We start from the raw sequence: 13,451 nt of genomic DNA, 5'->3' as shown, positions 1-13,451 counted from the left end.
TCTAAAAAATCGCTAGAGATAGTGAACCACTCATCACTAGCAAAAAGTCTAAGGATGGAGGGTCCTTATTATATTACAATTCCCTCACTATTCCCTCACTATCACTTAGATAGTAATTGGCCAGAAACAAAAATAAATATAAAGGATGCCTATCAGAAGCATATGATACAGAGATAGAACGCCAAGAATAAAATTATGGCTAATAGTTCCCTAGCAAATATATTGCCACTGATCACCCCTATATCTTGATGGTCTGAATATACCTTAAGACCAATCAACAAATACTGGCCAATTATATAAACACAAAATCTTTGCCTATAGTCAACAAAGTTGTATATTATTGCCTGTCAACAAAGTTGTTTTATATATTTTTTGCCTGACGCGTTTCAATGTTCCGGTCTCTATAGCTATGACCGGACATATCTTCAGAGGCATAGATTGTCAAAAACGGCAAAGGTGTCTGACCTAGTCTTAGATATTGTTTTAAACTAGTGCTGCACACCCTCCCGCTCCCCCCCGCGGCACTGATGTATGGCCGTACGGGGCGGCAAGAGGTCCGGCTTTTTAAACCATTCTATCCGCCCATTCCAGTTATTGTGTGACGAATCGCTGCGAGCACTTCACAGCTGATCACTAATGATCATCACAATCTAGCGGACAGTGTGTATCCAGCGCACATGGCCCCGCATATCCAATCACAGACAGAGAAGCCCGGAGCCTCCGCAACGCCCCGCCCTCCAAAAACAGTGATGTCAATGCGGCATAGCCCATGCTGGCAGCCTATCAGAATGCGTGGGCTTGTGAAAGACGACCAGCCACAGCCCACGCATCTTTTTAGAAACAAGGATGAAAACAAACATCCATCAGGTAAGTAAGAATGCCGCTACAGGCACAAAATAGACTCAATAAGTAAGGCACCATGGTTTTACAGACTAAATAAGGAGACATAACTAGGAGAGATAATCGACAGAACAAGACCCCACACAGAACGACAGAACTAAAAATACCTGCATCACTAATATATAGATAAATCCAATTATGGTGTATAGGGAAAAAGAATAACACCACTTCCTACACCACAAAGGGATAACTAGAAGGACAATGTATCCAACATAGTGGCTCAAATAAAACAAGCGTAGGAGATCCCCTCATTTAAACCCCAAGGTTTTACGGTTTTTAAAATAAATGTCCATCTCGCCTCACGTTGGAGTAGCTTTTGATCAAAGTCGCCACCTCTTGGGGACGGATAGACCAATTCCACTCCCTGAAATCTCAAGAGGGAAGTATCCCCACCATGTTTTTCACAGAAGTGCCTCGCTATGGGAGTATCTTCCTGTCTCCCTATATCATTTATATGATCCCTCATCCTCCTGCGGAATTCGCGGATAGTCTTACCCACGTATTGAATCCCGCAGGAGGAACAGGTAGCCAGGTAAATAACACCCTGTGTCTTGCAGTTAATAAAGTTGTTATTTTTGTATACCATATTGGTGGTGTTACTCAGAAATGATTTTCCACACTGCACAAAATTGCATGCCTTACAAGAGCCACATGCATATGTTCCCACTAGTGATTTCGCATGTCTACCCAACCAGTTCTCTGTACATTCTGGTGTTAAGTGACTCTTCACTAATTTATCACGCAGGTTTTGTCCCCTGCGATATGTGACTAACGGATGTTCATTGATCAGAGGACCAATATCTGGATCCATTTTAAGAATGTCCCAGTTGTTTCTAAGGATCTGAACCACTTCTCTATTGGCCGAGTCAAAGGTGGCTATGATTCTCATTTCATTAGAATCTTTCTTTACCCTTGATTGTAACAGGGATTCGCGATCCCTTGTCAAGGCATTCTGATGTGCCCTCCTTAGAATCCCGTCCGGGTACCCCCGACGTTGAAACCTTCTTCTTAAATCACCTGCCGCTGTTTCATAATCACTCAAATTCGTGCAATTCCTACGAAGTCGCAAGAATTGCCCTTTCGGTATACCACGGGGTAAGGGAAATGGATGCCAACTTGACCAACTAAGCAAGCAGTTCGTAGCAGTACTTTTTCTAAATATAGTAGTACTAAGTTTGCCTGATGGTAATTTATGAATATTAAGGTCCAAGAATGTAATAGAAGAATCCGCGATCTCTGAAGTGAAGAACAGCCCCATATGATTAATATTGAGGGCCTCAACAAACTCCTTGAATTCCTGTCTAGTACCACCCCAAATCAGCAGGACATCGTCGATAAATCTAACCCACAAAAGTATGGAAGATGACCACCTCTCCATTTCCTCACCAAAGACCACCTCCCTCTCCCACCAGCCCAGGTACAAGTTTGCAAAAGTCGGGGCACAGGGACTCCCCATAGCTACACCCCTGAGCTGGTGGAAGAGGAGGCGGTCAAACAGGAAAACATTATGGGTAAGAATAAAATGAAGAAGCTCCACCACAAAGGAGTTATGCGCCGCAAAATATGTACCCCTTGAGCGTAGGAAGCCCTCCACAGCCCCACACCCCCTATCATGAGGTATGGAGCTGTAGAGGGCCTCCACGTCCAAACGCGCCAAAAACGCATCCTTCGGCACAGTGAGGTCCTCAATTCTGCGCAGAACATCAGTGGTGTCCTTTATAAAGGACGGTAGTGTCACCACAAATGATCTAAGTACTTCATCAACATAGTACGAAATATTCTGCGTTAAGCTGTCTATTCCAGCCACTATTGGGCGACCTTTCAAGGGGCAGAGGCCCTTATGAATTTTGGGCAATGCATAAAATGTCGATTTTACCGGACATTTGGGTAGTAAAAAATTAAATTCACCCTCACTAATCAGGCGTTCCTGCTTTGCCCTCAATAGAATGTTCTTAAGCTCTGACAGATATTGATTTGTAGGATCCCGGGGGAGAACCTCATAGCACCCTCCATCGTCCAAGATGTTCTTGCACATCTTGATATAACTGTGACGATCCAGAATAACCAGGTTCCCCCCCTTATCCGCAGGCTTAATCACAATTGAAGAATCCCTCTCCAAACCAACAAGAGCCTCTCTCTCCTCTGGGGTCAGATTACATCGATCCCTATATCGCGCATAACTCCCTACTCCAATCTTAGACAATTGGTTGGTCGTAACTGTAAGAAACGTGTCTATCATTGTGTCATTGGGAAGTGGGGGGAATTTTTTAGAAGGTAACCGTAACCCTGTGAAGGGTCCCTCCCCAATTCCCTTTGTCCTTCTTCCCACAAACCCCCAAGTAATTGAACCGAGGGAAGATCCTCTCTCTCAATACCAAGTGTTTCACATGTTCTTTGATCTGTAATCTGAAAAAAACTTCCGCCATTTAAGCTTGCGGCAAAATAGATTCAGATCCTTTATCCATGTAAATAAGTCAAACGGGGGTGTGGGAACAAATGACAGCCCACGTTTCAAAACTGCTTCCTCAATTTCAGATAATGTCCTAGCTGAAAGGTTGATAATCTGCATGCTGTCTTGGTCATCTCTAGCCACTACTTCCTTGCCCTCAACAGGTAGTCTGATATTTGGGGGCCTGTTGATAAAAAACCTCCTCTACCACCTCCATTTTTGCCCCCACGATTTCTACCCCTCTTGGGACTGGAATTCCTTTGAGGACCCCCAATTTTTGATACAGCATTTCTTTCTCTTCTGTTTCTGGGAATTGTCGCTTCAGTATCGGAACCCTCATATTCGGACGATGAGGGTTCCGTATCAGGCTCCCTTCTATGACTGGTGCCTTTCGAAGCAAAATCAAAGATTTTTCCTTCTCTAAAATCTTCCATGTCCCTTTTGTATTGGAAATGCTTCCTCTCCTTCATAAAAACGACAAAACGTTCTACCGTTTGTTGTAATGTACTTTCCCTGCGTTCAAAATCAGCACTGGAGGAGAATTTTTGAATGGACTCTATCTGTTCTTTTAACTCTGTGTTTGTTTTTGCTAGCACAGACTTCTCTTCTTCCAGGGCGGGGCGTTGCGGAGGCTCCGGGCTTCTCTGTCTGTGATTGGATATGCGGGGCCATGTGCGCTGGATACACACTGTCCGCTAGATTGTGATGATCATTAGTGATCAGCTGTGAAGTGCTCGCAGCGATTCGTCACACAATAACTGGAATGGGCGGATAGAATGGTTTAAAAAGCCGGACCTCTTGCTGCCCCGTACGGCCATACATCAGTGCCGCGGGGGGAGCGGGAGGGTGTGCAGCACTAGTTTAAAACAATATCTAAGACTAGGTCAGACACCTTTGCCGTTTTTGACAATCTATGCCTCTGAAGATATGTCCGGTCATAGCTATAGAGACCGGAACATTGAAACGCGTCAGGCAAAAAATATACAAAATAACTTTGTTGACAGGCAATAATATACAACTTTGTTGACTATAGGCAAAGATTTTGTGTTTTATATAATTGGCCAGTATTTGTTGATTGGTCTTAAGGTATATTCAGACCATCAAGATATAGGGGTGATCAGTGGCAATATATTTGCTAGGGAACTATTAGCCATAATTTTATTCTTGGCGTTCTATCTCTGTATCCTATGCTTCTGATAGGCATCCTTTATATTTATTTTTGTTTCTGGCCAATTACTATCTAAGTGATAGTGAGGGAATAGTGAGGGAATTGTAATATAATTGTAATATAATAAGGACCCTCCATCCTTAGACTTTTTGCTAGTGATGAGTGGTTCACTATCTCTAGCGATTTTTTTAGACTATCATAGTCTGTGTTTTGGTGTTTACACGATTTTATCTTTAATTATCCAATAAAGATTTATTTTTAAGCTCCCTTGATAGATACTCACCTATCTTTTTCCTTTTTTTCAACAAATTGCTGCCGTCGATGGTTTGCCTGCTCTGGCATTTTGGCTCAAGCTGTCCTGCTGCTGAACTTGTTCCTCACACCGTGCCAGTGATTGTTTTGGCATGTCAGCAGCTTACTGAGACTCCATATAATGAACGTGTTGTTGGTGTTTATGATCCCCCTGCTCCCTCATTTCAACAGCTGTGAAGCTGGCCTGCCACTGAACTTGTTCCTTGCATTGTGCCCATGATTGTTCCGGCATCTCAGCAGCTCACTGGGAAGCCATATAATGAGCGTGTTGTTGGCGCTGATGATCCGTATGTTTCGGCAGCTCTCAATCTGGCCTGCCGCTGAACTCGTTCCTCGTGCTGTGCCTGTGATTGTTCGAGCATGTCAGCAGCTTGCTGGGACGCCATATAATGAGCGTGTTGTTGGAGTCGATGATCCCCTTCAGCTGTGCTTGAGGAGAGCTGTGAGACTTCTGGCTCCTTCATAGCTCTCGTTGTTTGCGACAAATTAGATTTTCTTTTTGCAGGCATGTTTAAAATTGGTAAAATGCCAATGGGGATTAAAGGTGTTTGCCCATGTTTTTTGTCAGCACTGGAGCAGATCAGATAATAATCAAATGTGTATACACACTGTGGTTTAAGTGTGTTTTTACTTAGAGATAACAGCCCTGGCTGAGATAAGGTGCTGCTAAGTGCTGTTTAATATAGTACGTGAACTTAAATTCATAAGGGCTCGTTCACACATGGGCAAAGGGGCGGATTTTGACAGCGAATTTCGCTTCAAAATCTGCCCCTTTACAGTGGTGGTCTATGCAGACCGCCGGGCTTCTTTTTTCCGCTAGTGGCGAAAAGAAGTGACATGTCCTCTCGGTGTCAAAACCCGCACGGACGGTGCACATGTGAACTGACCCTCACAGTAGTGAAGCCATGTCATTTACCGTGATAAAAAGTAGCCTATGTGTTAATCGGGGTTACAAACTATGTGTCAAATTTCATTCAAATCCATTCAGCCGTTTTTGCGTGATTGAGGAACAAACACACAAACATCCAAACTTTCACATTTATAATAGTAGGGTTAAGGCTGATCTTACACGACCGTAATGATTCTATGGTCCGCATGTTGCTGATCAGCAACATACACTCCGCAGATGTCCGTGTCCTGCCGCACTCGCCCATAGAGTTCTATGGGCGAGTTCGTGCAGTGCCGCAATTCACGGGCATTACGGACATGCCCTATAAATTGCGGACCACGGTTGTGGCCCGGCCACACCACGGATAAAATATCTGGTGGTGTAAGAGGCCGTATTGAGTATAATGTGTCTGCAAATGGTCCACAATTGAAAACCTGGCCCCCACCTCTGCGCTCCCAGCCCCCCTTGCTTCTAATTTGGTATTTGCTGGTGTTTATGTGCCGCCACAGCCCCCTTACCTACCACTTGTCCCCGGCCCCCCTATCCCCCTGCACTCTTGCTCCATCCTGTGCCCCTGGACCCTCTTCCCCAATGGTACCCACGTCCTGCATCCATGCCTCTCCTCCCCCCCAACCCCTCTGCCGGGGGCCCTGGCCACACCACCCATGCCCCCCAGCGCTCTGCTACATGGCGTGTCAGCCCTGCTACATCGCAGCCTACGCCGGTGTATGGAGGTACCTGTATCTGCGTGGCATACTGTGCGGGGCTACAGCTTTCCCTTTGCGCGGCAATGTATTTACCAGGTGCAGACGATACAGTGTTCGCGCAGCCATCCAGTAACGCTGCCTGTCCGTCCCTGTCCAAAATAAGGCCGCTTGTTGGCTCCTCTCCCAAGCGTGCGCATGCAGCCATTTTCTCCCGGCTGCAGTCGGGCCAATAGCTCCGCCCACACAGCAGCGGCAGCTAATCGGGGAAGAGTTGAAGGGCCTGGGATGACGTCATCTCAAGTCCTTCAGTTTAGGCGAACGGCAATTCAGGGGTTGTGGTGGCGAACTCCGGCCGTGTACCGGCAAAGTAAGTAGCCTATGTATCAATCTGGCTGCCTATGTTTGTGTGCAATTGCTGGCAAATCCGTTCGCCCGTGATTGAGGAACAAACATCCAAACACACAAGCTTTCACATTTATAATATTAGTAGGATATAAATTTGTTTGTTTTGATGGACGCACATACTATGGAAATTTAACATATCTGATAAACAGGCGTGAACACGTAAATTTTACTAATCCCAACTTTCAGCGACTAATAACAATTAGAACTTCCTAATGTATTGAAACTCCTTCACCCTTTGTAATTGGTTTTTCTTTCCCTCTCTAACCAGGTTGCGGTTATTCTCATGGACACTCAGGGAGCCTTTGACAGTCAGTCTACGATTAAGGATTGTGCAACGGTTTTTGCCTTGAGCACAATGACCAGTTCTGTCCAGGTACTACTTACTTTCTAAAATGACTCTCCTTTTTAGAAGCCTCAATATAATTCCCCTAAAGCTGGTTAGAGGTTGAAGATTATGTCAAAGAGATCCTGCCATGTTGAATATGCAGTACAATCTTCAGACTGTGTAATAGAGCATGAGCAGAGCAGGGCGATACATAGTGTTACGGTGAAAGATTTTCTATAAGTTGTGTTTTATTCATTGTAATGTGACTCGTAGGAGTCATGTGGGCGGTCCTAATTCACAGTAATTGACAGCTATGTGTATGCGCACTCGTACAGGGAAGGCTGTCCATCACTGAATAGGACCACCCACATGACTCCTAAGCTGGCAAGAACACAGAGATAACATAATAAATGACAATTTATACTGAATCTATTCCATAAAACTATATATCACTCTGCTTGGTTCCTCTGTTGTAAAGCAGGATACAGGTAACATGGGATCACATCATTTATGGGGGCATTTCACCTAGTCCCACCTCCATGGAGGTCAGAGTCCTTTTCTGACGGAGGTTTCCTATATCCACGTGGCTGCTGTAAAGCAAACCTCTGAACTGCTGTTCCCACAACCGTGTTCTGGCAAGATGGCCGCCCCCATCTTTATGGAAGGGAAACAGAATAAAACATAATAAATCCAAAAATGATAAATCCAATACAAAGGACGTGTGAGGGAAAAGTTCAAACTTGATAAAAACCAAAATCTATATGATGTGAGTACATTACCTTTAAGCATAATCGGTGCAATCAACTTGTGTTATTCATGGGATTATACTTACGGGGGTGCTCTGTTTGATTTTAGGTTTATAATTTGTCACAAAATATTCAAGAAGATGATCTTCAGCATTTACAGGTAAATCTACAGAATACGCTGACTATTACACTGATATTTTGTAAGCTTTGACTATGTTATCAAGTCGGAGGGATTGCAGGATATATATATATATATATATATATATATATATATATATGTATATATATATATATATATATATATATATATATATATATAATCTCTATCTATCCTCTCCTTCTCTCGCTCTCCTTCTCGCTCTCTCTATAATATATATACATATAATTTATTTATTTTTTTCTTGGACCAAACTCTCACTTTATAGCTGTGTATCTGCACCTTTACTTTAAGGGTGACTTGACGTTTGATCACTTAAAATAATCCCAGGGGACAGGGCTTCCATGTAATTACTACTAAACTACTGTGTGTATGTGGCTTAATGTAGGCTTTACTTTACCATTCTGTGGTCTAACTAGCTGTCTGGAACGAAGGGGGAAGCGACCTTCCAATAAGTTTGTACCATTGATAGAGGATCGAGGATAAGTGTTCAATCACTTAGGATCTGACTACTGGGACTCCCACATGTACTTGTAGACTCCTGTTCTAGTGAATGACAGAGGACCCAGTGGGTGGACACCAGTGATGACTCCTTCTTGAGAATATACCCAATGCAATAAATCAGATTCTATTTTTTGGTTTTTATTTGGTTGCTGTAGACTGGGACCATTTCTACCCCGTTGTGTTTACAACATATGTAATACTTGCTGAAGTTTACATTCATGGAGTGTTGCAGGGGATTGATGACCGGCGCATTAATTTCACACGCTTTCCACATCAATATTAAATGAGAGGACTATAGAAATAAAATGCAACATCCCAGAGGGAAACATTGTGACAAAGCTTCTCTGAACTCTGCACAAATCCTATTTTCTAGCTCTTTACTGAGTATGGACGGCTTGCGATGGAAGAAATCTACAAGAAACCCTTTCAGGTGAGTAACTGCGACTGGAGTTGTGTCTTTGATATCTTCCCCTTAATGTGCATCTTGGCAAAGGCATTGATGTATGTTTAATAGCATTATCTATGTAAAAGTGTACGGGAAACATCTTGGCATTCATTAATGGGATTCTACAGGATTTGCTTACTTGATATCTGATCTTTTAGGGTGTCATCAATATGTAATTGGTGGGGGTGGGGGTCTGACACTGGGACCCTCCAACTGTGATGGCTGTGGCCTCTTCACTATCACAGCATGGGGATTGTGCTTGGTACTGTAGCTCAGCCCCAAACTATTGAGTTGCTGCTGTACCATGTGACCAATGAATGTGACGTCATCTGTACAGGGAAGAGGCTGCAATGCTTGAACGTCGCTGCCTATTGCTGACCTACCCAAAGCATAGGTCATCAATATAACAGTCCTGGAACACCCCTTTTACTCATGGGGTAGGGGGATACGTTGTTGGTGAGCTTATTAAATATATTTCGGAACATTGTTTGCTCTTCCTGTCTTACCTTTTGTGTTTCTGTATTTTTATTCCAGACCCTTATGTTTTTAGTCAGAGACTGGAGCTATCCGTATGAACACCCTTATGGCTCAGATGGTGGTAAACTGTTTTTAGAAAAACGATTACAGGTAAAAAGCGTCAGGTTGGAGGTGTCTTCTCTGCTTTTATGTTCTTAAAGACGACCTATCTTGTCCTCTAAGATGGTTCTATGTTGCTGCAATGCTGAATTCAGTGCAGTTTCAGTTTTGTTGCTATTTCCCGGTTCCAGAGAGATGGGTGGTGCGGTGTGTCGCCTTTCACAGTACAAGACTATAGAAGTATATTAATGATAATGCTGTTAGGTCCCTCCTGCCCCACTCTACTGGTATTTGGAACTGAAGCAGGTACATGTAAAACAGTGTACTGAATTCAGAGCTCTTTGCAATGGTGTGTATATATACGAGTCCCTTTCTTGGAGGGGGGATTCACATTTCTGGCATTGTCCAATTGATCCAACCTCCAAGGACTGCAAATTTTTCTTGCGAATGGAGCATTACTGTGCATGGTCAGTTGGTGCTCCATTCCCTTGGTACACTTGGCGGCATTTGTTCTCCCTTAGTCTGTGGTCAAACCCCCAGCGATCAGACTCACATCCTCTATCCTGTACATGGAGGGAATAAATGCACTTATAACTTCTTTATGAGAATACAATATTCTGCAAAATACATCTTCTAGACATGTTGAAGTATTAAAATTTCTGCTCATATCCACCAGATAAATCAGGACCAACACGAGGAGCTGCAGAATGTCAGGAAGCATATACACTCTTGTTTTACCAATATCGGCTGTTTTCTTTTGCCTCATCCTGGTCTCAAAGTGGCAACCAATCCTAATTTTGATGGTAGATTAGTAGGTAAGTGCACGTCCTTATCTAGTCACCAGTGCTTTTAATATTCTTTCACTGCTCCATTTTTCTGACTTTAATACGTCCTTATTATCCACATTAGACATAGATGACGAGTTCAAGAAGGAACTGCAAAATCTGGTCCCTTTGTTACTCTCTTCTGAGAACTTGGTAGAAAAGGAAATTGGTGGCTCCAAGGTGACTTGTCGAGATCTTCTTGAATATTTTAAAGTAAGTTGCACACAAGGAAGTTGTTCTTTTTAGTTCACTGATTTTTCTGCAGCATGGGGAAGACACCAGCAGAACTGAAGGTGAGCTGAATCCAGTACATGGCCAGCTTTGCAATGGTATATAATATGCCCTATCATGGAGGACGTGAAAGGTCCTCTGTTAAGGCTTATTCCACTTCCTTATGATAGGATATCATAAAAGATCAGTGGGTGTCTAAAACTTGGGGGGGACCAGCACGAATCAGCAGTGTGAAGGTTTTATTCGTCAGGGGGCTGCGAAGGCTGCGTGCCGAAACGCACGTCCGGGTTTCCGGGTAGTAGGTGTCTCTCCCTGCTTAGTGCGCTTGTTACACCATTATCATGGGTAAGCTTTACTATATCCTATTTGGATGTTTACATGCTGATATTGGGTACCCTTATTTGAGCATAGCTGTACATGTTTTGTGTTGTTGAAACTGTTCATGCACTTATGCTTCCTATTACTTATATCCTTGAGGTACAACACTTTAAACTACCGTATTTTCCAGCGTATAAGATGACTTTTTAACCCCCAAAACTTTTCTGAAAAGTTGGGGGTCATCTTATATGCTGGGTATACTGTGGGGCAGGGGGTGGAGGAGCGGGATCGCAACCTTCCTGCTGCCGCTGGCTTCCTGCAGCGGCAGGAGTGGAGTGATGCTGCGGCCCCGGCCTCCACGGCATCCGCCAGGTATGTAAAGCTAATGGCGACCGCTCTGCTGCAGAGCGGTCGCCATAGCAACTGGGTCTCCACTTAACGCGGAGGCCCGATGCTAATGCCCGCAATCAGACTGTATTCTAATTGCGGGCATTAAAACTTAACCCTCCCCACCCCAAAAGTGCAAAAACGCCCCCCGGGGCCGGTCCCCATCGGCCCCATACCTTTAAAGTTGCAGGCCGGCTCCTGCGCGGCGAGGTCACAGGAGTTGACCTATTCCGGTGACAGCCGGGAGCCTAATGAAGGCTCCCAGGCCTGTCATAGCAATATTATTATCGCAGCTATTCTATGACCAGCCGCGATAGTAATGTAAAGAGTCTCCCGTAGACGGCAATACACTTGTATTGCCGTCTGTGGGAACTTGCAATCAAATGATTGCAGGTTCAAGTCCCCTTGGTGGGGGCTAATACAAATAGTTAAATATATATATTTATGTGTGTGTGTATGTATGTATGTATATATACTAGCTGGTACCCGTGACTTTGTCTGCGGTGATTGTAGCAGTGGGTATATACCGGCGCGGGTAAGGTTTTCATACTGTGTATAAGGTATGGGATATGAAATGTAACTGTGTATCTTGTTTTTGCTGTAATTCTGAGAATACGTGAGACTTTTGTGTTGAACGTAATTTGTAGTTCAGCTGCTATACGGTGTTCTGAGAAACTGTACATAGTGTCTTTGGGACAGAGGTATTTCAGGTTAATATACTTCGATATACGACGTTGTATGATTTGTTATTTTACGCCAGTACATGTAAGTTTTGGGCACAGGATACTCTTGAGCAAGCCACATAAAGTCTGGCCCTGTGCATGACAGTTTAGTAACTCCATGCGCCTCTTATTAATAGCAATTAACCCCATCATGTCCCTCACATTAACCCCTGTGTAAGAGTTACTGATAGAGATGAGCGAGTACTGTTCGGATTAGCCGATCCGAACAGCATGCTCACATAGAAATGAACGGACGTAGCCAGCACGCAGGGGGGGGGGGGGGGGGTGTTAAGCGCGCCGGCTACGTCCAAGCGGAAGTACCAGATGCATCCATTCATTTCTATGGAGCGTGCTGTTCGGATCGGCTGATCCCAACAGTACTCGCTCATCTCTAGTTACTGATATGTGAGAGACTTGTAGGTAATAATTAAGTATCTTCATTATTGAGGTCTTTTATTAGTCCCTCCATATGTCTCACATATTAGTAACCTTTATATGGGGCACACAGGGGTTAATATGAGGGACATGATGGGGTTTATTCCTATTAATGTGAGGCACACAGGGGTTAATATGAGGGACATGATGGGGTTTATTCCTATTAATGTGAGGCACATGGAGTTACTAACACTAAACTAATAACCCCAAATGGCTGACATTAATGAGAATAGGAACTAAAGGAAGGTAGCTGTGTGTGTCTTACTTTTACTTTGCTAGCAGCTTCCTCTCCTCCTCGGGGAATGTTTGCAGGGTGCAGATGGCAGGAGCTATCACTATAGCAGGCAGGCAGAGACTGAGCGATTAAGCTCCACCCCCTGGGTTTCCTGCACCCCTCGCAAAGGGGAGTGTCCTTATGCCTCAGCTCTAGCAGAGCACGGACTTCATTTAACTCTTGCAGGTCCTGTGCTGCTGGTGTGCCAGTGAAATATGGCAGGAGTGCCACTCTTGGCACGTGTGCCAGGGGTTGCTGACCTCTGCTGTAGGGGGTAATATGAATTTTGTGGCTTGCTATGGTCCAAAGTGTGTGAGATTGCAGAGATAGTAATGTGAGTTTGGGTTTTGTGGGGGTCCTGGGAAAAATGTATGTGCGCTATTGTGACGAAAAGTAGCCTATTGCGCAATCGAGTGTAGTGACTGTTTGTGGAAAATTTCAGCCAAATCGGTGGAGCGGTTTTTGCGTGATTGACCGCCAAACATCCGAACATCCAAAGTCACAAACTCACAAACATTTCACATTTATAATATTAATAGGATATATATATATATATATATATATATATATATATATATATATATATATATATATATATATATATATATAATGTTCTAAATCACCTCCTCTCCCAAATGCCCGGACTACTTATAAAATATTTTTCCTGTACGGAGAAT

General features: G+C 43.9%; 1 protein-coding gene across 2 annotated transcripts in view; it reads left to right on the top strand.

Annotated features, from left to right (window-relative positions):
* The window catches only part of ATL2 (atlastin GTPase 2), a 55,539-nt gene that overhangs the window by 31,401 nt on the left and 10,687 nt on the right, over nt 1-13,451 (top strand). The window contains exons 4-9 of one of the 2 annotated variants that reach the window (XM_075267424.1): nt 7,099-7,203; nt 8,011-8,061; nt 8,936-8,992; nt 9,542-9,634; nt 10,260-10,398; nt 10,493-10,620. In XM_075267424.1, the coding sequence (XP_075123525.1) occupies nt 7,099-7,203; nt 8,011-8,061; nt 8,936-8,992; nt 9,542-9,634; nt 10,260-10,398; nt 10,493-10,620 (573 nt within the window). Of the gene's footprint in view, nt 1-7,098; nt 7,204-8,010; nt 8,062-8,935; nt 8,993-9,541; nt 9,644-10,259; nt 10,399-10,492; nt 10,621-13,451 lie in introns of both variants that reach the window. The other variant, XM_075267423.1, reaches the window with a different exon arrangement.

Source organism: Leptodactylus fuscus, chromosome 3, assembly GCF_031893055.1.
Source record: "Leptodactylus fuscus isolate aLepFus1 chromosome 3, aLepFus1.hap2, whole genome shotgun sequence".
Taxonomy (NCBI): domain Eukaryota; kingdom Metazoa; phylum Chordata; class Amphibia; order Anura; family Leptodactylidae; genus Leptodactylus; species Leptodactylus fuscus.
The sequence above is the reverse complement of the archived record's forward strand: the minus strand, read 5'-3'. Positions and strand labels throughout refer to the sequence as shown.